The following is a 20,519-nucleotide window of genomic DNA, read 5'->3' as shown; positions in this document are numbered from 1 at the left end:
CCTTGTCTGCCAAGCCGCTTAGAACACCATGCTCGGCCAAGAAAATGGCGTGTCTGGGCAACGCAAGGGAGAGAACAGCGGGTTGGCTTTCAGCCGAGGGAACGGACAGTTCGCAAAGCATCAAATCTGCCAAAGACCCTCTTTGAATTGCTTCCAGAAAACTCGGCCCAGTCTGTGTGTTGTTTAGTCGCGGCAATGAGTGCGCTACCAACGGCGTCTACGTTAGTTACGAACCGCCGTTGCAGATTCCGATGCAACTACGTGTATCCATCCGTACACTGGTCGCTTGAGGCCCGACAGTGCCAGTGCAGGTTCAATTTGAGCTCAACCCCGGACCCCAGACCCAAATTCACCGCCATTGCCGTTTCCCACTCTGTGTCGGTAGTACTGCGGTAGAAGCGGCTGGCCGAGTGCTAAATCGCACGGTAATTGTCAAAATTGTCTTTTGTCGATCTTTACCGCACATGGTGTCAGTGTCCTGTCAAGCACCCCGGCAAAGACTCTTCAACCCTTGCAAGCGAGAGAGACTAAGTTATGAAGCCCCTCACAACTACGGGGCAGTCGCGAACCCTGATTCATTTGTGCAAAATCCCATTATCTCAGCACTTCCCTTCCGGATGGAGACGTCCTCCTTCTTGCCTCTTTTCAGTTCGGACATGACTTGTCTTTTCAGGCAGCCAAGTCCTGGCCTCGTGGCGTCGGCGTGGGTCAGGCAGGAAGTTCGTTGGATGAGCTTCTCTCGCCATCCGACGCTCCGAGACTTGCGTCGCCAAGAATTCGACAACAGGTCGGGGGTTAGGAACTAGGCCAATCGTGCCCCATGGCGATCTATCGACTTGAGTGAAAGAAAGTTTTGGCGGCGGTTTCTGGACTCTTAAGGGCCGGCTGGCTGTCACCTATTCCAGTCAATCAGCCGGTTCTTGTTCCTTGACCTGCCTGTGGGATGGTTACAGTAAAGCGACTGCCACCAAACTTTGGGCATCAATCAAGCCAGGATGCCATACGACGGCTGCGGGAACGAGCCGACAGCCAGCTCCGCGGGCTCGGTGGCGTCGGCGCCGGTGGAGGCACAGCCGCACAGGTGATGATACTTCGTGGTGAGAACGCTCCTAGGCAAGATCATCAGCCGTTGACTCGCACGACTCGCCTGAAAATTTGGCACGTCCAAAGACACCCACTTTCCGCAAGCCTGGAAGACTTTGGTTCAGCTGAGCAAAACGCTTGGTCACTAGACTATTCTCTTCGCAGTATAACTGCATTTGCCCTGTTTTCAGGACTCCACAGAGCGATTTCTGGATGGCTTGTTATCGCATAGAATCCTTAGGGATGTTCACTGCAGAATTCCAGGTGGGTGTTAGCTTCCTTGAAGCCATCACTCTTGGAAGATCGCAGCAGCCAACACAAGAGTTGAGGAAGAACAAATGATTTTCGTTCGCAGCAGATACTTTAGCCGAGATTTCTCGGTCTCTCCGAATTCCTATAGCAAGCCAGACTTAACTGCGGTAGACCGTGTAGTTCTGAAATGACGTTGCCTCAGCCCTCAACTACCAAGTAGTCTATCTCATGGTAGGGTAGTTGAGACTTGTTGCATCTCTTAAGAACGAAAGACCTGCCCAAGATTTGTTCCACTAACATGTACCTTATTCTTCAAAGTTTTAGGTATGATTCTTCTTCTAGTTCCGGGGTATAGGGAAATTGGTCTATTTGTAGATATATGAGATCTACTCTAGTGGGAATATCTATCTTGCAAAGATGAAATGGATTTCCTTGACTTAAGGTAAGAATTTACGATATAAGTTGTGTCCCTCTGTGAGACTGGTATTAGTTGTGACTTTGTTTAGCTTAAAGAGTCAATTGGTCGAGATGATCCGCCGCCAAGATGAACGAACAGTGTTGACATAACATGAGATACTACTTCACGTACTGAATTCAGCCATGGCCCATGGTTATACTGCTGTACTTAGCAACATGATGTGGCCCTGAATTTCAGAATCATTTGAGGCGCTATGACTGGCGCTAACGTTCACTCGAAGGATCAGATCAATCTGTCTGGTCCTAATCGCCCCCATCACGAGCTGAATTGTTTTCAGAAGCTAACTACAGTACTTGGCCAATGACAATTAGATTTCCCTTCATTCTGAGCTCATGAAAAACACAGTTAGAGACAATTGATAGCGACTTTATTGTTCGTGGCACCTCCAAGGTTGGTGGCGATCATTGCCTAGCAAGCATGACGCGTAAAAGCAGCTTATAGATTTTACTACTACAGCCTATATGATACGACTATTGATTTTACATTTTTGTTTTACCAAGATAACCAATCCATGCCTTTGCGGCTTTTGTGCAGTCCGGGTGCCAATGTTTGAATAATTGAGGATATCAAGAACAGCTTATTCTCTGGGTGCCCCCTTAAAGCTTGGTGGGGAGACGACCAGACTGCTGCGCCGTCCAAGTCGCGATGAGGTCCATCAATGCAGGTGACAAGGCGTCATATGTCTCCAAACCAACGGACTTGAATTTGTTCCGGACCTCATCGATGCCCTTGGGGTGGAAGCCTTGCTCAATGATGGAGGAAACAAAGGCGGCGAACTGGGGCTCCTGCCATCCCTTCTCCTCCGAGAGCTCCGCGTGGACAAAGTCCAGACCCTTGAAGGGGTGTGCCTTTTCGATACGTCCGTACAGATGAACCCCGCACTCCTTGCAGGCGTTTCGGAGAATGACTGCCGAGTCGTCGACAACGTGGAGCTTGCTTTCGTTGGCAGTGACCTTGACTTGGTCTCTTGAAATAACACCGACAACTGAGAAAAGGGCGCCGGCGGGCTTCCAGCACTTTGAGCATCCGCAAGCGTGGTTGTGAGCAACGTTGCCTCCGAGTGTGACTTCCACGGGGTTGCTCTTGCAATGGCAACGGAGCTTTCCGCCGGCGAAGTTGGGATCTCCCTTAGTGAGACCGTTGTCGATCAATGGGTGAAGAGAAGGGGCCATTGTGGGCTAAACTGGAGTGGTGTGTATAGGTGGTGTTGATTGATTAATCGGATATTGGTGTCAATGATGGGTGGGCCGAGGACCTTGATGGAGTAGAACCTTGATGGACTTGATTAGTTTCTTTGTTGTGTATATAAAGACGGCGAGTAATTCCTTTATACCAGATTGTCACTTTTACTTTTGGGGCGTTCTCAACTCCCGACGCCTCGACCGGCGACTTGGCGGAAGGGTTCCCGAGCCATCCCCGAAGAGGCCGGACCGGAACCAACACCCACGCGTTGGCTTACCTGATTCGCTGTCTTCCCCGCATTTCAATGCCGAATGCTGTCAGTCAAACGTTGATTCGAGCACGCAACTGGGATAAACTTGCCCGTTCCGCCTAATCTTCACGATTGCATGTCTCCTCGTTGCTATTATGAGGGCGCCTAGGCTATCGGATCCCCACCCGATTTGACGCTGATGATGATGATACCCCGCAAAGTTTTACTCTGAAGTCAATTGCTTCGCCGCAGAACCAAGAAGAATACCCCGCTCGGCCAACGTAACGCCTAACCCCGCGACCCGGATGATGCGGTTTGGCATGATAGAGGCCGCTGATGTGAGACGAAGTTGTCGGCGTTAGGCCTAGGGACCTTGAGGATGAGACCGATAGTGACTTGGCCGGTCTGGGAAGACCGAATTGTCTATTGAACTATCAAAAGGCGTGATCGAATGGCGCAGAGCCTCAAATTTCCGAGTTGCCTCCATACCGCCGAGCGTTGCTCCAGAGAGCTCTTATCACCACCGATGGCGGGGCCGGGGCTCGGTCCGTCGGCCGGTAGATAGGGGCATGGAGTAACTGCCAGGAAAACTTCAAAAGTTCAAACTCACCCATAGAACTCTCGTATCAGTGAGATGGCAATGTCGTTCATCCGAACTCGTGCAACCGAGCATTAGCTTCATAAACATCAAGGCACTAAGCAGTCAAACCTCGGGCTGGTGGTCTGGCAAGGTTCAATCACGAGTAGGATATACTGGACAAAATGGATAGTGGCCATGAAACATTAGGCCACGATGCTAGTTGTATTTGATGAAGACTTAGTGCTCTATCATCATGAGATCTTCTCGGAGGTATTTCAGATCGTCTAAGTTAGGCAAGTAGAGCCTATACACTGAATGTTAAAGCGAATACAACAATTATCAATATTGCATTTGTTCTAGACCTCAAACCTTTTCTTATTTCTTTCTCGTGGTACCTATTAATATCATTATTCCTGGCTCACGTGCCATTCATCGTTAGACTTGAAACTTGTGCTTCAATCGGCAGCCTCGGTGTTCTATGAAGCAACTCGTATTTGGACTTTTTATAGCGGCTTCACTCGAAGGTGAGATGGAACAAGCAGAAAAAGTGTTTCATTCAGACTGTTGCTCAAAAAGCAAAGCACTACAAATCCAAAGATATCATGACTTCACTTGGTCGCGAAGAAAACAGTAAATTTAAAAGCAAGCCCAACTGTTTTGGGCTAAATTTGAGAAATATTTCCAATCAAATGCTATCTTTCCCATTTCCTCTTCAGCGCTCATGATGTTTTGGCAGGTCTTTAATCTTTCAGGCTTCAACTATACGTCACAGCAGTGAGCATGAAGAGAACCTCGAAGACCTAAGTGATGACATTGATAACTTTGGTTTGAACTGTTTTATCTATTGCGGTTACGCGAAAGTCTTCACGTTTCTGGACATCATGGCAACAACGTTTTGAAGCAGAAACAAATTCACCAAGAGTGTGTTTGTCGCTTTGGAACTACCTAGATATTTAGTCTGTAACCACTTTGATTGACATAGGCTTCCTTGACTAAGTATCTTTCTGTGCTTTCATGATCCTTGAATAATACCTTTGGCGCTTTTGCTGTCCTGTATTTCGTGGTTTTCGGTTGACTTACTAAGTGGTAATATGATTCAATCCTATTCCCACCTGCGCATGTCATGCAAACTTTGATTGGCTAGCCTATCTCCCCGAGTGTGGCATCTGTTCTGCCTAGTCCGCCTGCCCTGTGAATTCTGTCGGCACATGTAGAATTCAGTGTTGTATCAGCCAGGTTGCTGACAGGGCAAGCGTAACTCTACGATCAAATGTATTATTGTAGTATCCTCAGATAATCAATAGACTGGTGTTTCCGTGCGGCCTAGCATTACTATTAAACATACTGCAAAAGCGAATTCGGTGCGACTTAGGTGTGGTGGGAATACCACGCAAAGTGCTGCTACGCATATTTGAACTTCTTCTCTTCCTCTTAATAACGCGTTGTGTCCCATCTTCAGACTCCTCACGGAAGCACCTCAAGTTCACATAGTACATCCATCATACCTAGGTACTTTACCTACCTTAGAAAGATTGAGACAAACTCAACATGCTCGTCACCAAAAGCCTCGCTGCTAATCCTTGTAATTGATTTGATGCTGAAGATCAAAAACTTTACCGGGGCTCCGAGCGCTGCGCGCGCCAGTCAAGCTTCTGCGGCATAGACAGGCTCTTCTGGCGTTGAACTTGAGCAACATATCAAGCCACTGAGAGGTTTCATTTGATCGATACAACTCCAGTTTGATTCATGCATTGTCCAAATGTTCCCACCCATCAACCACTTGCGTTGGCATTTGCATGTGAAGTTAGGAGGGTAGATCGGCGTCTGCCATCATCATAATAAATCAGATAGCTTTCTATTGCTCCGATAGGACCACTGCATGAGCATCGGTCTATGCCTTCTCGAGTCGAACGAATGCGAGTAAGAGACACGTACTTGCCGAGGCAATGAGGTAACGATGAAGCGTAGGAGTTCGGGTGATAGTACAAACATGAGGCGACGGCGAAGAACCTAAAGCATGGAGGCAAACGTGATAAAGCTTTCGAGAAGTTGCCGTCAAATCGATAGGTCGATAGGCGCACAGAAGCGCTGTCGAAGCGTCAAATGTACCGAGGCACGTGTTTTGACTGACGCTGTCGTTCGCATTCGCATGGTAGTGGAGGGACGAAGCAGCCAAAGAGAGGCTGGATCGAGGGGTTGAGGAGGCGTCAAGACGCTTTAAGACATGCGAGCCCCTGCATGGCATCCTCCACCAAGCACGAGATCAACGCGTGCACGTCCCGCCAGAAAAAAAAAAAGCCTCGGCATGCACTTTGCCTCAACAAAAAATCCTCTGATCGCACGAGTTTCCATACATAAGATCTTTGTTGCCATTACAGCTTGGAATGTCAGCAAGTCGATCCTCAACTTACCAGCAGACCACAGAAACTATGGCGGAAGAACTAGACATCCTCATCCTCGGCGCAGGTATCTCCGGCATCAATGCCGCGTACCGTGTGCGGACAGAGCTGCCAGACAGCACCTTCGCGGTGCTTGAGGCCCGTGACGTAGTCGGTGGGACGTGGTCTTACTGGAAATATCCCGGATTTCGCTCCGACTCGAACATGACGAACTTTGGCTTCGGATGGCATCCATGGCCTCACGACAAGAAGATTATCGAAGGCGCGCCCATTGCGGCTTACATCGAAGATGCCGTGAAGACACATCACATCGACAAGCACATCCGATTTCAGCACAAGGTGTTGTCATCAGATTGGGACAGCGATGAGGCACGATGGACTCTGGAGTGCAATACTCCCGAAGGAACCAAGAAGATCAAGGCCAAGTTCCTCTTTGTTTGCTCCGGATACTATTCCTACGAGAAGGCACTGGAGACACACATCCCCGGAATCGAGAGCTTTGAGGGCAAGACGATCCACCCTCAGTGGTGGCCCGAAGACCTTGATTACACCGGAAAGCGCGTCATCATCATCGGCTCTGGCGCCACCACCATGACCTTGTTCCCTAACATTGCCAAAACAGCTGGCTTCACCACCATCCTGCAGCGCAGTCCGTCATATGTTTTCGCACTTGGGGCGGAATCACCAGTCGACAAAGCCGCGAAAAGGTTCTTACCTTTGTTCTTGGCGAACTGGTTCATCCTGCTCAAGGACCTTCTCCTGGAGACCGTCTTTATCCAAATTGTTTTGGGCTTCCCCAACTTGGCCAAGCAGTTCCTCAGATTCGATGCAAAGCGGCGACTTCCCAAAGACTACCCTGTCGATATTCACTTCAAACCCAAGTACAACCCCTTCGAGCAGCGCCTCAATATGTGTCCAGATGGAGACGTTTTCAAGACCCTGCACCAGCCCAACACGGAGATTGTTACGGACCATATCGAGACGGTGACGAAGGATGGCATTCTCACCAAATCCGGTCGTCATCTGCCTGCCGACATTATTGTTACGGCAACTGGACTCCACGTGCAGCTTTTCGGAGGTACGGACGTGACTGTCGATGGCGTCCCCGTCAAGGTTGGAGAAAAGTACAGCTGGCGCGGATGCATGCTCGACGGTGTGCCCAATGCGGCTGCAATTATCGGCTACGTCACTCAAACCTGGACTCCTGGCGCCGATACCGTGACCCGGCTTTGCATCCGTGTCATCAAGCAGATGCAGAAGACCGGTGCCGTTGCTGCCACCCCGGTCTTGTCGGACGAGGAGAAGAAGAACTCGCCCAGGTTGCCTTGTGTAGATGCCACATCCAACTACTTCACCCGCGCGCACGGTCGCATGCCCGTGGTAACTAACCAGGGACCTTGGTATGGAAGAAAGAACCTTATCGTGGATAAGTTGGCGCTTTGGTTCGGGAGTGTGACGGTAGGCATGGACTATCGCTTGGCAACGAAGTCGAAGGACATTTGATGATTACCAGTATAATGAGCCATGTATGTTAGGCTACCTGGTCGTCGGCATAGAGTTGAGAGCGCGACGGGACACAATTTAAGATTGCTTGGCAAGTCGAGAGCCTCCCATATTTTAACCGTCTCACCTAAGATCTCACGCTGATCATGTATCCGCCGTGATCCCGATCAACTGATTCGCCGGCCGTTGCGAGGGCATAAGCTGCCCTCTGCTGTGCTGAAAGGTGAGGCGAGACCTGACTCCGGTGCTCACCGGGGCCGTACTTCAGACTTGCCTCACTATACAGATCACTTGCCACAGGTGACGGGAATGCTCAAATTTTTAGGGAAGCACTGGGTTCTTTTGGGCCTCCCAACTTTGGTGAGGTGCTGATTTCAGAGGAACGAACAAGGAATTGCTCTCTTGGTCTAAAGGTTGATCCCAGCAACATCGACCAGGCTCACCAACCGATCGGTAATTCGTGACCGCCGATCAGCGGCGAGTTTCTTGGATAACCTAAACACCTAAGTATTCAAGCAGAATGTTCCTAAGAGATATGCATAACATATGTTCCTAAGTGGAGTGAAGGAGACGCGCCAAGTTTACATCTACAGGAACCTCGTGTGCACGGTCACGCCGCCGCTGGGACACTTTTGGGACAGCTCCAGACGCAAAACGAAACGCTGCAACGCAATAGCGGGATGGCGGCAAAATCCCCCGGCATGGGGCCGTCTCGGGAGGTCTTCAGGATCGACATAACCCCCGTTGCAACTCGCATTCTTGTTTGCCGTTCCGAAGAGCCCAGTTTCGCTTTATCAAGTTGGTGAGGCCGTGACGATGAGCTGTCTCCCGCTAACGACCCAAACGTGGCTGTGACGACCGGCTTTTCAGGTCTTCTGGCTGAGGGACACTAGAATGATTCATGTGAGAACCAAACCAATCTCATCCGTTCGCCGTCCGAGCACTCGTGCCGCATGAAATGCAAGAAATGAGGCTCTGGGCACGGAATCTCTGGCTCCCGACAAGTATCGCTTCACCCGATGTTTCTTCATCCAACCCGCAGCCTTTCCGTGCGGGGAGACCCCTCATCGCGCATATCCTACTGGACGTGCTGGCCAGGTTTGATCAGCGTAAACAAACTGGGCCACGAATCTCACCCACCGAGCCGACGAACCTCTGCCCCTGCTCGAGGCCTCCCCACGGCAAGAAAGAAATGCGATTCGCCTGATACTCGAAACGCCTTCGCAATGTACATCAGAACAACACCACACAACGCGAGCACAGTGGGCAAGCACCTACCCAAAATCGTTCGCCAAGGCGAGACGAAAGTGCCGTTTCGAGATGGAAATAGAGTCCGCGTTGCCAAGAAACGTCAGCGGGATGCCATTCGATATCCACAACACCGGCTCTGCGGCAGCAGTGCGTCTCGGGAGCTTCTAAGCTTGCTGCTGGTCGAGTTTGTGGCGATCCGAGGCATCCGCCCTGTTGACCTACGAAAATGTTGAAATACCCGTATTCGTCCACCCATCTTTCATCTTTTGACGAACTCCCTAATCTCAGCGTCCTATTTCTGTGCCGGTCCACTCATAATATTCATTCTTCACTTACGAGCTGCGCTCATTCAACTCAACGTACAAAGTTTAATCATTCATTCAAGTCAATACCGCCAGCATGCGTTTCACCGTCGCGCTCACTACTCTGGTCGCCGCCGCCATGGCCGCACCTCTCGATACACTTGCTGCCCGCGCTGACGAGCTCAATGCCGCCATCCAGGCTCTCGCCGCTGAGAACCCTGAGGATGCCGAGGCCGCTAAGGGTCTACTGGGCCGTGACATCAACCCTAATGTCCAGCTTACGAACGACGACGAGCAGGAGGAAGTCTTCAAGCGCGAGGACGATCTCAACGCCGCCATCCAGGCTCTTGCTGCCGAGAACCCTGAGGATGCCGAGGCCGCCAAGGGTCTCCTGGGTCGCGACATCAACCCCAACGTTCAGCTTACCAACGATGATGAGCAAGAGGAGGTCTTCAAGAGGGATATTAACCCCAACGTTCAGTTGACAAACGACGATGAGCAGGAGGAGGTTTTCAAGAGGGACATCAACCCCAACGTTCAGCTCACCAATGATGACGAGCAGGAGGAGGTTTTCAAGCGCGATATCGACCCCAACGTTCAGTTGACAAACGATGATGAGCAGGAGGAGGTCTTCTAAATGCAAGTAGCCACTAGAATAGCCTAAATCCGAATGCTCTTCCGGCTTAGATCGATGCACCGGAAACGGAAAGCGAGAATACCTCACATGTTGGAGTTCCGAATAGAATCCCAATTGATCTTATGGAATTGATCACCCATGCCAACCACTTTAACCAGTGACCTGAGTAGTTATCTATCATAAACTAGTGGTACCCAAGGCTATGCGAGATCTCCACATCTCATGTTCGAACCAGATTCACTAAAATTAGATCCTGGTTATGGAACCTATCTTGGAGTACCTTAGGTAGACTCCGCTTCATCATGGATCTGTAGGCACCAACATTGATGATTACGTTGTTGAACAGGGTAGATACACATGACGAAGAACGGCAAAAATATGTGTCAGAGAATGTGTGGTTTGCATAAGTCATACAAGTAACGCGCCAATATTTACTGACTTGCTTGATTTATGTAATGCTACGAGATTTGATGTTGATTCTATTTGTGGCAACTGTTCCGGCGACTTGATGCTATGGTCGAGTTATTGCCGAGGCCGTCATAAAAATTCTAGCCTTGTCTGATGACTAGGAAGGTACATCATGTCTGTACAGTACTGTGGCCAGTCTTTGACGCGGGTCCCTCTGCAATGAGGAGGTTGCCAAATTGCCAGCCCAAGTTAACTCATGATAATCGTTACATCTGATGTATTCTTGGAAACTAAACCCCGCCATACTTTTTGGGTCGGCAATCGCATCCACGTACACATTGTAGGAAGATATTATCGCCTGCAATAGCGGTAATGGCGCAGAGTGCAGGGCAAAGTCCTCTCAAACTCGCCTTCGGTTAGGTGAGAAGATAGCAATTAATACGGCAGTGATGGGATTACTTACGTGGATACACGCTGTCGATGTTGCGATGGTAGTCATAGCCCCGTTCAATTCCTCCATTGAAACGACGTCGCTCATCGCAGTGGGAAGCGTTTGGTTGGTTGTTGCTTGGTGACTTTCGTTAAAGTCGGTTGGAAGTGCCATGCCAGGAGTGATCAAGGCGGCAGTAAGGACCTGAAAGAAAGCTGACAGATGCATCTTGACGAGTTTAGGACAGATGTGAATTTATTGGCTGTTCAAATTTGAATGACGAGAGAAGTGTGAGGTAGTGAATTGTTGTCGTGATTGTACATGTAGTTTGCGTCAGATGTGCGATCGAAAAACGAGATCACAGCTGCAAAATAGAACATTAACCTTGGTACTGCGAGTTTCTCCGCTACTAAAAGCCTTTTGGTGGTTTGGGTTTAGATGGGTCCAGGGCTGCCGCGTAGCAGGATCGCGTCAGTTTCGGAGATGGATGGAACGGGGCTTCGTATCTAAACTCTCTTGATAGAAGGCTCTCCCTCGAGTTGTAACTTTATCTTCCAAGCGGCACCTTGACCATACGCTGAACATACCTGGATGACCTTTGACTAGCTTGGAAGTAATCAGATCTCACTCAATTCCAGTCAAACGTGTCATAACCACATGTACGATGCTTGATGCTCTCGCGCGATGTGCGTGCCAACGTTTTTTATTCAAGATGTGATTATACAACAGAAAGCTATTTGAGAAGGCTTACTCCTCACTATCAAGGAATAGGTTGAGATGGTACGTATAAAGCTCAGGGTACTGGAAGAGATGACCGTGACCGGCGTCTGGATAGATGATGAGTTGAGCATCCGACAAGTTTTGTTGAAGAGTAAAGCTGTTGGAAGTTGGCGACATGATGTCAGTGTGACCGTTAGTGACTAAAGTGGGAGCCTTGATAGTCTTCATGCGCTCAAAGTTGCCCGTGTCAACCGTGAATGAGAAGATTGCGTTCAGTTGGGCCCTTGCTCCAGGTCCGATCAGATATTCTTTGCGCTCCTCGCCGCCAACTTTTCGCTCATGGATCCGCTTCCACCACGCTTCTCCAAGTGCTAGGCTCGTGTCCGACGGGCAGTAGAAAAGACGGAACATGTCCTCCTTGGTAGGCGGCTCGTCGTTGGCTGTTCCGGCACTTTCTAGAACCTCACGGGGCGGCAGGACAACTCCTTCTCCGACACCTGGCTGGGTCCCAGCCAGGATTAACTTGCGAACCAGCTGAGGATAATCCCATGCCAGAATTTGAGCCACACCGCCTCCCATGGAGAAGCCAATGACATCAGCCTGAGAAACACCAAGGGCAGCGAGGAATTTGGCTGCAATTGAAGCCATGACTTCAGTAGAAGAGGGCACCTCGCCCTCGCTGTGCCCGATACCGAAGCTGTCATAAACGATGACCTCTCTTGATCTCGCAATGGTGTTGAAGAGAAGAGGATCGAGAGTGTCCATTGAACCACGAAGATGGTTGATGTAAAGCAAAGGGATCTTGCTCTTTACCCCGATCCGGCGATAAGCGATTCGAGTATTATCGACGGCGATATACTGAGTCTGGACTGTTTGATAGGTAGACATTTTGATCATGAGGAAAGTTCGTTGTCAAATGTTACTAGACTGGATGTTGAAAGTTTTTAGTGAGATGAAGTTGCTAATTTGTATTCATTCCATGAGAGAAATCGAGTTCAAACTCGAACTATCATTTGAGTCGACTTTATAAACATTCCTTTGCCTCCATCGCTTTTCTCGTGTCTAAGAGCACTGCTGGACTACATCCTGACCTTCCGGTGAAGAGTCCTCGATATGTCATCCTTTCCGACTGGCGAAATTACCCTCGGAAGCTCTGGCGTGGGGAAGGACTTAGTATGCTTAGTAGGACGAATGGGGAACTTGTGTACCTCACAAAGACCTCCTCACTCAGCTGTTGCGCTTGATTACTCAATGGCACTGATACGAACTGTGCCCCAACCTTCGGATCCGGGGCAATGTGGAGCCATCTTAAGGCACGGTCCGATGTGGGGTAATTAATCAGTAATCGTTCCGGATGGAGCGCCGGAGTAATCCGGACCCGCCGGCTCCAAGTCAGTTTTCAAGCGGACAGGCGTAGACGGTAGAACGAAATGAGATTAAGACGCAAATCTCTGGATCATGTAGATGCTGGTGAATAGTGATTTCAACTCTCCAGACTGTTTCAATTTCGACTAGAAGATATGTTAAGTAATCATGCGCACGGTAAGACGTCGTCATGATGCGGAGTGTCTTGCTGCATAGATGCCGTCAAAGATGTAATAAAACGTCTCTCTAGTTACCATTTGAACACGCAAACTCCCGTCATCATTGTCTCTCTACTCGCTCTCCTCCATTTGCGCAAACATTGGTATTTACGAATAACAAACAAAGCTGGTGTCATAAAGCTCAATCATATCATACCGTACAACCTTTAGCCAGTCCCCAATCTTTTGGCAAAATCTTCGAGATTATCTGGAACGCTGTCGAAATGGTTCAGACGATGAAGGCTTACCAGTTCTCAACCCCAGCGAAAGGCCTAGAGTACCGTGAGCTGCGGGTTCCAGTCCCGGCCAAGGACCAGCTTCTTGTCCAGATCAAGGCCACCGGGCTTTGCCACACTGATTGCAACATCATTTCTGGACTTGATAACACGTTCTTTTGGAACAGGCCCATCATCCTAGGCCACGAGATTGCTGGTGTAGTGATGGGTTGTGGACATGAGGTCTCGAAGTTTGCCGCTGGAGACAAAGTCGTGTCTGTAATCACCGCGAAGCACCCGGTAGAGATTGAAGATGTTGTCAAAAGCCCCGGCATCGGCATAGACGGTGGGTTCGCCGAATACGTGTTGCTCTACGAATCGAAGACCCTGCCTATACCCGACGGAGTCAGCTTTGCGCAAGCCGCCGTTGCCACGGATGCCGTTGCGACAGCCTATCATGCCGTTGCAACTGAGGGGCAAGTTCAAAAATCCTCGAAAGTTGCAATCATTGGACTAGGTGGCCTCGGATTATCCGCTGTTCAGATTGCATCTCAACGTGGCGCCAAGGTCTATGGGGTCGACCTCCATCGCCGCAAATATCCTGCAGCGCTCATGTCTGGGGCATACTGCTGTGGAAGATCCCTGGATGACTTCCCTGGCGTCAAGTTTGATGTTGTTTTCGACTTTGCTGGAGTCGGCATAACCACCGCTGCTGCCGCCAAAGCCGTCAAAGCGGGTGGGAAAGTTGTTCTCGTCGGGCTCACCAAGAAGGAGGCCACGATCGACACGCACAACTTTGTCGCCTTGGGCGTGCACCTTGTGGGGTCTGTTGGGTCATCAATGGACGAAGTTGAGATGGCGCTGAAAATGGTTGCAAAGAAGGAAATCACTCCTGCTATCGAGGAGGTTGCGTTCGGGAACTTGAAGAATGAGTTACACCGCCTGGAACGAGGTGATACCGTCGGGCGTCTGTATGCTGACCCATCCAAGTTAGTTGAGAGATTGGTGAGAGTCTAGAATCTGCGAATCTGAAGACATTGATTCCACCATCCTGTGATCGAGTCCGAGTCCAGTCACGCGGGAAACTCTTGTCAGATCATTCGCTTCCTTTAATTCTGAGTAACTTTCTCCTGCTCCAGTATCTTCAGATTGCTGTACGGTCGCTTTTGTAACAGATGCCTCCCTGGCGGATTGAGAGTCTTGGTATTGATTATCGAGGATTTTCAGGAGATTGCACCTTGTGCTCAGCAAGACTGACGACCCGAATCAGGACCCGGCTGCGCCCCTTGGAGCTCGTCTAACTTCGTAGTGAGCCTGGCTGTCAGTCGTAACCCATCTTCTCTAGAGCGTAAGAGCTGCGAAGCCTGTGGTGAATGGGGTGAAAAGGGCTTGGTTTCAGGCACTCAATCCGTCCAGATGCAGTTTCTGGTGCATCTATCCACCTGCTTTGTCTCCACTTGATGCTAAATATCTGACAGAGCTTATGCGGATTCCGTGGCTGCTTGAAGATTCGGATGATTGTTGATTTGGATTGGCCGGCTATCCCCCCTGATTCTCGCAGAGAACTTCCAGGTTCGGGCGCTGTGGCAACAGGGTAATGAGACAAGCGTACGAGCGAAAGAAAAAGGAGGCATCGAGGGCTCAAGTCAAAGGGGATGTTGCAGAATATCAAGAAGATTCCAGTCCAATTATTCTACCAATCTAGGCGGAGAAATTCCTAAGCAGGTTTCCCAAGGTACCTGGATGGAGGCTGGGGATACTTCTCGAAGCCAAATCAATAAAGCTTCGCGACTCAAGGCGCTTGCGGCTGCTGCATTCGCCCTTAGGGCCATCCCACCGGCATATATCTCTACTGGCAGTACCTGGAGCTGTGGAGTATGTCAGGACGCATGCTAAAACTGTACCTCATGGAGACGGCGCCGTAGCACCCAGGTCACCCGAGAGTGGCGGCATTGTACTCGAGCTTTTGATTTATCACAACAAGCTTATGGGCTAAGGCAATCAGGGGCGGGGTTTCAGTGGGTTGAGGTCACCAACTTCTGGATAAATTTACTGAAATTGGAATCGCGGCGGACATGGCCCCTGCTTCTCAAACAGAGGTCTCTTCGCAGGAGATACGACGCCACACTGAGCATTAATCAGCCTTCACGGCCAGGCCTCGACAGTAAGGAAGTGCTGCTCTATCGTTGGAAGGGCTTGGGCAGTCACGGAAGTTGGTATTGAGAAAGAAATTGGCGCTTTACAGCCCTCAAGCGCCCGACATCTGGACGAAGTTTCGCGATCTTTCTTCACTGGTCAAAACTTGCCTTCATGTTGAGGGCGGGAGATGGCCTGCCACCTGCGCAGCAACTCCCATTGAACTCCCGCTATACATACCATATGCCTCCTTCCCCTTGAGATCTTCGAGACGCTGTTAATGAAGAAATTTGCGTAGCACACTCCTTGGAGGTAGTTTATATGTGTCTACGCCTTGATAAGCGTTGGAGCGGTGTCTAAGTATCTAGAATCCATCTGCGGAACAGCGTTGGATACCTGTAATCCATTCAGTCCTGAATTAGTGTACAGTGACAAATTCCTCAAGTGGCAATATTTGGCGTTGCCTTCCTGACAATGGCGGATGAGGCTTGCACTCTCGCCGGGGACTTAAGACTGGGTAGAGGTACGATCAGAAATTCCAATCGCGAATGACTATCATGCGACAAACCGTCGAAGCATACTCAGTCGCCTGTTTGAAATCTTAGTATTCTGAAGTGCTCATCTCCCATGGCAGACTTTTCATATTTAGGGTACATAATCTGTGATTATTTGGCGTGGCACTGAAGCTTTGCGGCCCGCGAACGTGGCGCAATGTCCCTCCTGCGTCAGGTCGACAGTGCTGCTCGAAACAATACAGTCACTCACAGCACATGAGAGCTAGTGCCGTCCATGGATACATCGGCATCACGTTCAATCTGGCTAACTCCCCGCGATATCGGGAAGGGCGTCACACAAGCGCCGGGATTGCCTTCCTCTGGCATTTGCTCCGTGGCCTCTTGATGCTCCCAAGCCAAAGGGGAACGCTTTGGCCGCCAAGTGCGGGGGGCAAGTTTATTCGATGGCAACGGCACAGAGGAGGGCATGCTAGCAGCTCGCACTAAAAGGGGAAGGTGATGACTTCACACGGTTCAGACGAGAGGAACATTTGTAAGGTATCCTGAGCTCGTCAGAGCGAAGCAATGCTTGTACCTGGGGTTCTAAATCTCAGGCAATTGCTCATTCGGGCACTTTTCGGGTGATACAAAGTGCCGATGCGTCTCACGATGCTGTGGCACAAACTTCAAGGAGCCGGATAACAGTTCACCTCGTCAGAAAGCCTCTCGCGATGTCTATCTCCGTTCTGGGACTACTCGTCTGCTGTATTCTGGAGATACTCAAGACACAACGCCTGCGTCTCGGGACCGACGTATCAAGATTAACATGAGTCAATCTCCCTTGGCCACAGATTTGTAACGGCTTGCCTACGCACCCTTTGATGGCCATTGTACCCTAGCATGTCTGGCTGTGCAGACGTTGCTCACAGATGTCAGTGAAGATCAGGACCCTTGTCATGCAGTCTTTTGAATCACAGGTGCCCGCTCATTGCCCTTCAATCATCTCATCGTGACCTGGAGGCTGTGATTCCCACCCGGTACAACTGGGCCATTATGCTCAAACATCAAGTTTGATGCTCCTTAGTTTGGGATCTTGAAGATTGAGGTCTGTCGTGATACTAGTCCGATAGCATCGATAGCTTAGACCCCTGGTCCTGTCCCCAATGGGGCCGATACCGACCAACTCTAGAAGTTACGAGTCCCACCCAAATTGGCCGAGGCCTGACGTTTAAAAGTTCCAGGTTCCACTCGGCGGGGACGCGTAGAGCTGGAAGTGGATTCGATGTCAGTGAAAATTTCGAGACGTGGATGATAGTAAGAAGAAAAAGCTTCTGAGCGACCACAGTAAACCCAACTTGAAGACTTGTCCGATACACCGAGTACGTGAACAGTACATTATTGGACGATACATCGTGAAGAATCGGAAAGGCTGCGGAGGAAATCGTCGAAAACCCCATATTCGGTCTTCGGTCACTAGTAGACCCCGCCATTGAACCGTCTGTGAGTGGCACTGAGTGCGAGCCGGCACGGCCGAATCCAAGAGCAATGGAGCCGATCGCCAGTTATGGTTGCGAGAATCCGACTAGAACTTCTGGGTGGGCTCATGTGCGGAGCACGTCATGAATATCTTACCACCCCAAGACTCGACTTCGCCGGAGGGATTACATACCTGTAACCTGGCATTGTCTGGTACATCAAAGTCGCACAACATTGAAGTCTACCCAATTCATTCTCTCGCCGAGAAGAAATGCGGAGCAATCCATGCGGCAATGTGGCTCAGCGGTGAGTCTACAACAAGCTTCCAAGATGCGCCAAGCTACACAAACTCTAACCCTGCAAATGCGAAGGGACTCGAGACTGAAGGTGGTCGACTTGACGGCCCTGACGCCGACTCATGACCCTGTGAAGAAACGTCCGAACTGACCACTCATCGTCCAACTGCAGTCCATTCCAGGAATTCGGATAGCGCCTAAATGATGGGCCATCCCCCATTACCTGGGGAGTTGAGGCAACTCGTCCGTCCTTCTCCCACATCCCGATGAACGACTCCCAGCGCAATGGTTCAGCTCATGGGATTAAGTCTAAATTCTAGCAGTGCATTCACTACCACCTGGAGCCCCTAAACTTTACTTTTAGGGGGACATGGAGAGATCCGATGGACAAGTCGGAGGCCGCGGAACACAGCAGACCAGCGGAAACTGCCGAAAAATCGGGCGAGCTCGTCATTCATGGCCATCCCGGGCCTACATCATCGCACATGATGCAGCAGCAATCTGCATCAAGAACCTTGCAGAAAATACCTCAATCCTAGCCTATCGCAAGCTATCGACAGGTGGCATAGCTCGTGGAGGGGCGGCCCAGCTTGTCGAATATAGACCGGGGCCTTTTCGAAAGCCACGTTGATCCCCATGGCACGATGGCTATATGGATACCCAAAACAGACGGTGGTAAATCCAGAGGTGACATCCAAGCTGCATGGAGCATAAAAAGAGGGGACTGGGGCAATGATGGGGCGCTCTAACGGGATGGCTACCGAAATGAACCTCTCGCGATGCTTCTACGGCAGCCTCATGCTCGTATAGCCCTCTAAATCTGACAGAACTCTCCCTCTGCTCTAGCCCTTGGCGGCTTGGCGAGGAGGGGTAATTCTTCGGCGCCGTTCATGATTATTGTTCAGATGGATAAGATAATCTAATCAGATCTGCAGTGTGCGTCGCATTTCCCGTCACACAAGTGCCCCTCCATCGCAACGGCGAGCGTCTTCGGCGGTGGGTGGCATTACCGCATACGCTCGGTTTAATTACCTAACGAGCAGGAGAGGAAAGTTAGTGGAAGAAAATAGCCGCCGTTAACCCCACGACATGGACCTTGACATGTAGGAGAAGGCGATGAAAAGAGGTACAAGCCTCTTGGCGAGATCTGGCCCTGCCCGGCATTCGTGGGATGACGGGACTGAAGAGAGTAAATAAAAGAGACAGCTTCCCCTCCAACCCCTCGTTGGATATGACGTCTCTTCACACCATTCGGAAATGTCTGCATCTGCTTTCATAGATACCCCTTTCAGTTCTTATTTGTCTTCCAAAATGGCAGCACCACAGCCAACTATCAACGACCTCGCCGCCAAGATTGGCGAGCTCTCGGCTGAGTTCACCAAGTTCTTGAGCGAAAACAAGATCCCCCAGCCTACTTTTGCCGCAGATAGCGTCTCAAGCTACGATGGTCTCACTTCAGAAGCCTTTTTGCTCCGCCAGAGCTGTTGGATGCCGCAAATGACCTCTCATACCTAGTCTCAGGACCAAGTGAGAGCATCTTCAACTACACTCATAACGTAAGCTAGTCTTGGTCCCCTTCACTACATTCTTGGTCTTGGCGCCATGATTTTGATAACTGACACTGAGTAGATGTCTCCGGATGCCGCGTCACTCAACACACTCAACCACTTCGACTTCTGGTCTGCCGTACCCATTGACGGCGATGCCTCGTACGCAGACATTGCAAAGCACGTCCGCCTGCCCGAAGAAGTTGTCCACCGTGTCCTCGACCACGCCTACACCCTGCGCATATTCGAGGAGACTGACCCCGGCAAGCCTTTCACAACGCGCGTCCGTCACACCTCGCGCTCCGCTGCGCTGCTGAAGAACGCTGGCCTTAGGGCGCTGGTCGAGGCTCTTATGAACGATGCTGGCCCGGCTATGGGCGTCCTCCCCTATGCTCTGGAGAAGTACCAGCGCGGTAAGACAGAGTTGAAGGAGGATATGACAGAGACCGCGTTTGCGCTGTATCACTCTGGCGAACTGTGTGGCGGATACACAAACTCGTGGGAGTTGCTGGAGAACGACGGCGAGGGCGAAAACAAGGGCTTCCGCCAGAGGAACTTTGTCAAGTGGATGAACTACATCAAGGAGATCTTCCGCTTGGAGGGATTGGTCAACAGTGCCTACGACTGGAAGGCCGCTGGCGACTTCAGCGTTGTCGATGTAAGTTGTTTCTTGGACTTCAGTGGCGCAGCATCCCAATATCTCAGGATAACATTGACTGACACTCTCTTCACAGCTCGGCGGCTCTGGTGGCCACGACAGCTTCGTTCTGGCAAAGAACTTCCCCAACCTCAAGATTACCGTTCAAGACTTGCCCAACTGCGAGACTTCATTCAATCAAAACATTCCCGAAGAGCTCAAGGGCCGAGTCAACTTCCAGCCCCACAGCTTCTTCGAGCCGCAGCCCCTGTCCGCCGACTTGTACATGATCAAGCTCATTCTCCACGACTGGCCCGATGCGGAGTCTATCAAAATCCTCAAGGGTCTCACACCGGCACTGCGCCCTGGTGCCAGGGTCCTCTTCATTGACTACGTTGGCAAGCAGGGTGACGTCGAGGAGAATGCCGCGGCGGCGGCGGCGCTCCCCAAGTCTATCCAGCAGATGGGTACTTCGACGGATTTGAGGATGATGGGTCTGTTCAGCGCAAAGGAGAGACCCGTCGACGCGTGGACGGAGTTGTTTAAGAAAGCGGACGAGAGATACGAGATCAAGCGCGTTGAGGCGAACCCCTTGACTTTCTTTGTCGTTATCGAGGCCGTTTGGCGCGGCTGAGGCGGTTGTTTGGTAAAGACGTTGTG

General features: G+C 50.6%; 6 protein-coding genes across 6 annotated transcripts; 4 read left to right on the top strand and 2 right to left on the bottom strand.

Annotated features, from left to right (window-relative positions):
- Positions 1-2,409: 2,409 nt before the first annotated feature.
- N0V96_000917 (uncharacterized protein) lies at positions 2,410-2,985 on the bottom strand (the record flags this gene model as incomplete). The annotated part of the gene is made up of 1 exon (XM_053198127.1): positions 2,410-2,985. One exon carries the CDS (start codon positions 2,983-2,985, stop codon positions 2,410-2,412), a length of 576 nt encoding a protein of 191 aa, XP_053044465.1.
- A 3,224-nt stretch (positions 2,986-6,209) lies between these two features.
- Positions 6,210-7,727, top strand: N0V96_000916 (uncharacterized protein; the record flags this gene model as incomplete). The annotated part of the gene is made up of 1 exon (XM_053198128.2): positions 6,210-7,727. The coding sequence occupies one exon, from the start codon at positions 6,210-6,212 to the stop codon at positions 7,725-7,727; it is 1,518 nt and encodes a 505-aa protein (XP_053044466.2).
- Positions 7,728-9,377: 1,650 nt separating this feature from the next.
- On the top strand, positions 9,378-9,917 carry N0V96_000915 (uncharacterized protein; the record flags this gene model as incomplete). The annotated part of the gene is made up of 1 exon (XM_053198129.1): positions 9,378-9,917. One exon carries the CDS (start codon positions 9,378-9,380, stop codon positions 9,915-9,917), a length of 540 nt encoding a protein of 179 aa, XP_053044467.1.
- A 1,585-nt stretch (positions 9,918-11,502) lies between these two features.
- Positions 11,503-12,363, bottom strand: N0V96_000914 (uncharacterized protein; the record flags this gene model as incomplete). The annotated part of the gene is made up of 1 exon (XM_053198130.2): positions 11,503-12,363. The coding sequence occupies one exon, from the start codon at positions 12,361-12,363 to the stop codon at positions 11,503-11,505; it is 861 nt and encodes a 286-aa protein (XP_053044468.1).
- Positions 12,364-13,008: 645 nt separating this feature from the next.
- N0V96_000913 (uncharacterized protein) lies at positions 13,009-14,290 on the top strand (the record flags this gene model as incomplete). Its single annotated transcript, XM_053198131.2, has 2 exons — positions 13,009-13,017; positions 13,262-14,290. The coding sequence occupies 2 exons, from the start codon at positions 13,009-13,011 to the stop codon at positions 14,288-14,290; spliced, it is 1,038 nt and encodes a 345-aa protein (XP_053044469.2).
- Positions 14,291-18,986: 4,696 nt separating this feature from the next.
- On the top strand, positions 18,987-20,493 carry N0V96_000912 (uncharacterized protein; the record flags this gene model as incomplete). The annotated part of the gene is made up of 4 exons (XM_065756070.1): positions 18,987-19,158; positions 19,191-19,231; positions 19,305-19,880; positions 19,957-20,493. The coding sequence occupies 4 exons, from the start codon at positions 18,987-18,989 to the stop codon at positions 20,491-20,493; spliced, it is 1,326 nt and encodes a 441-aa protein (XP_065615310.1).
- Between the last annotated feature and the right edge of the window lie 26 nt (positions 20,494-20,519).

This window comes from Colletotrichum fioriniae (assembly GCF_027942845.1).
Source record: "Colletotrichum fioriniae strain IMI 355084 chromosome Unknown scaffold_1, whole genome shotgun sequence".
Classification (NCBI taxonomy): Eukaryota; Fungi; Ascomycota; class Sordariomycetes; order Glomerellales; family Glomerellaceae; genus Colletotrichum; species Colletotrichum fioriniae.
This window is presented reverse-complemented; position numbering and strand designations above follow the sequence as displayed.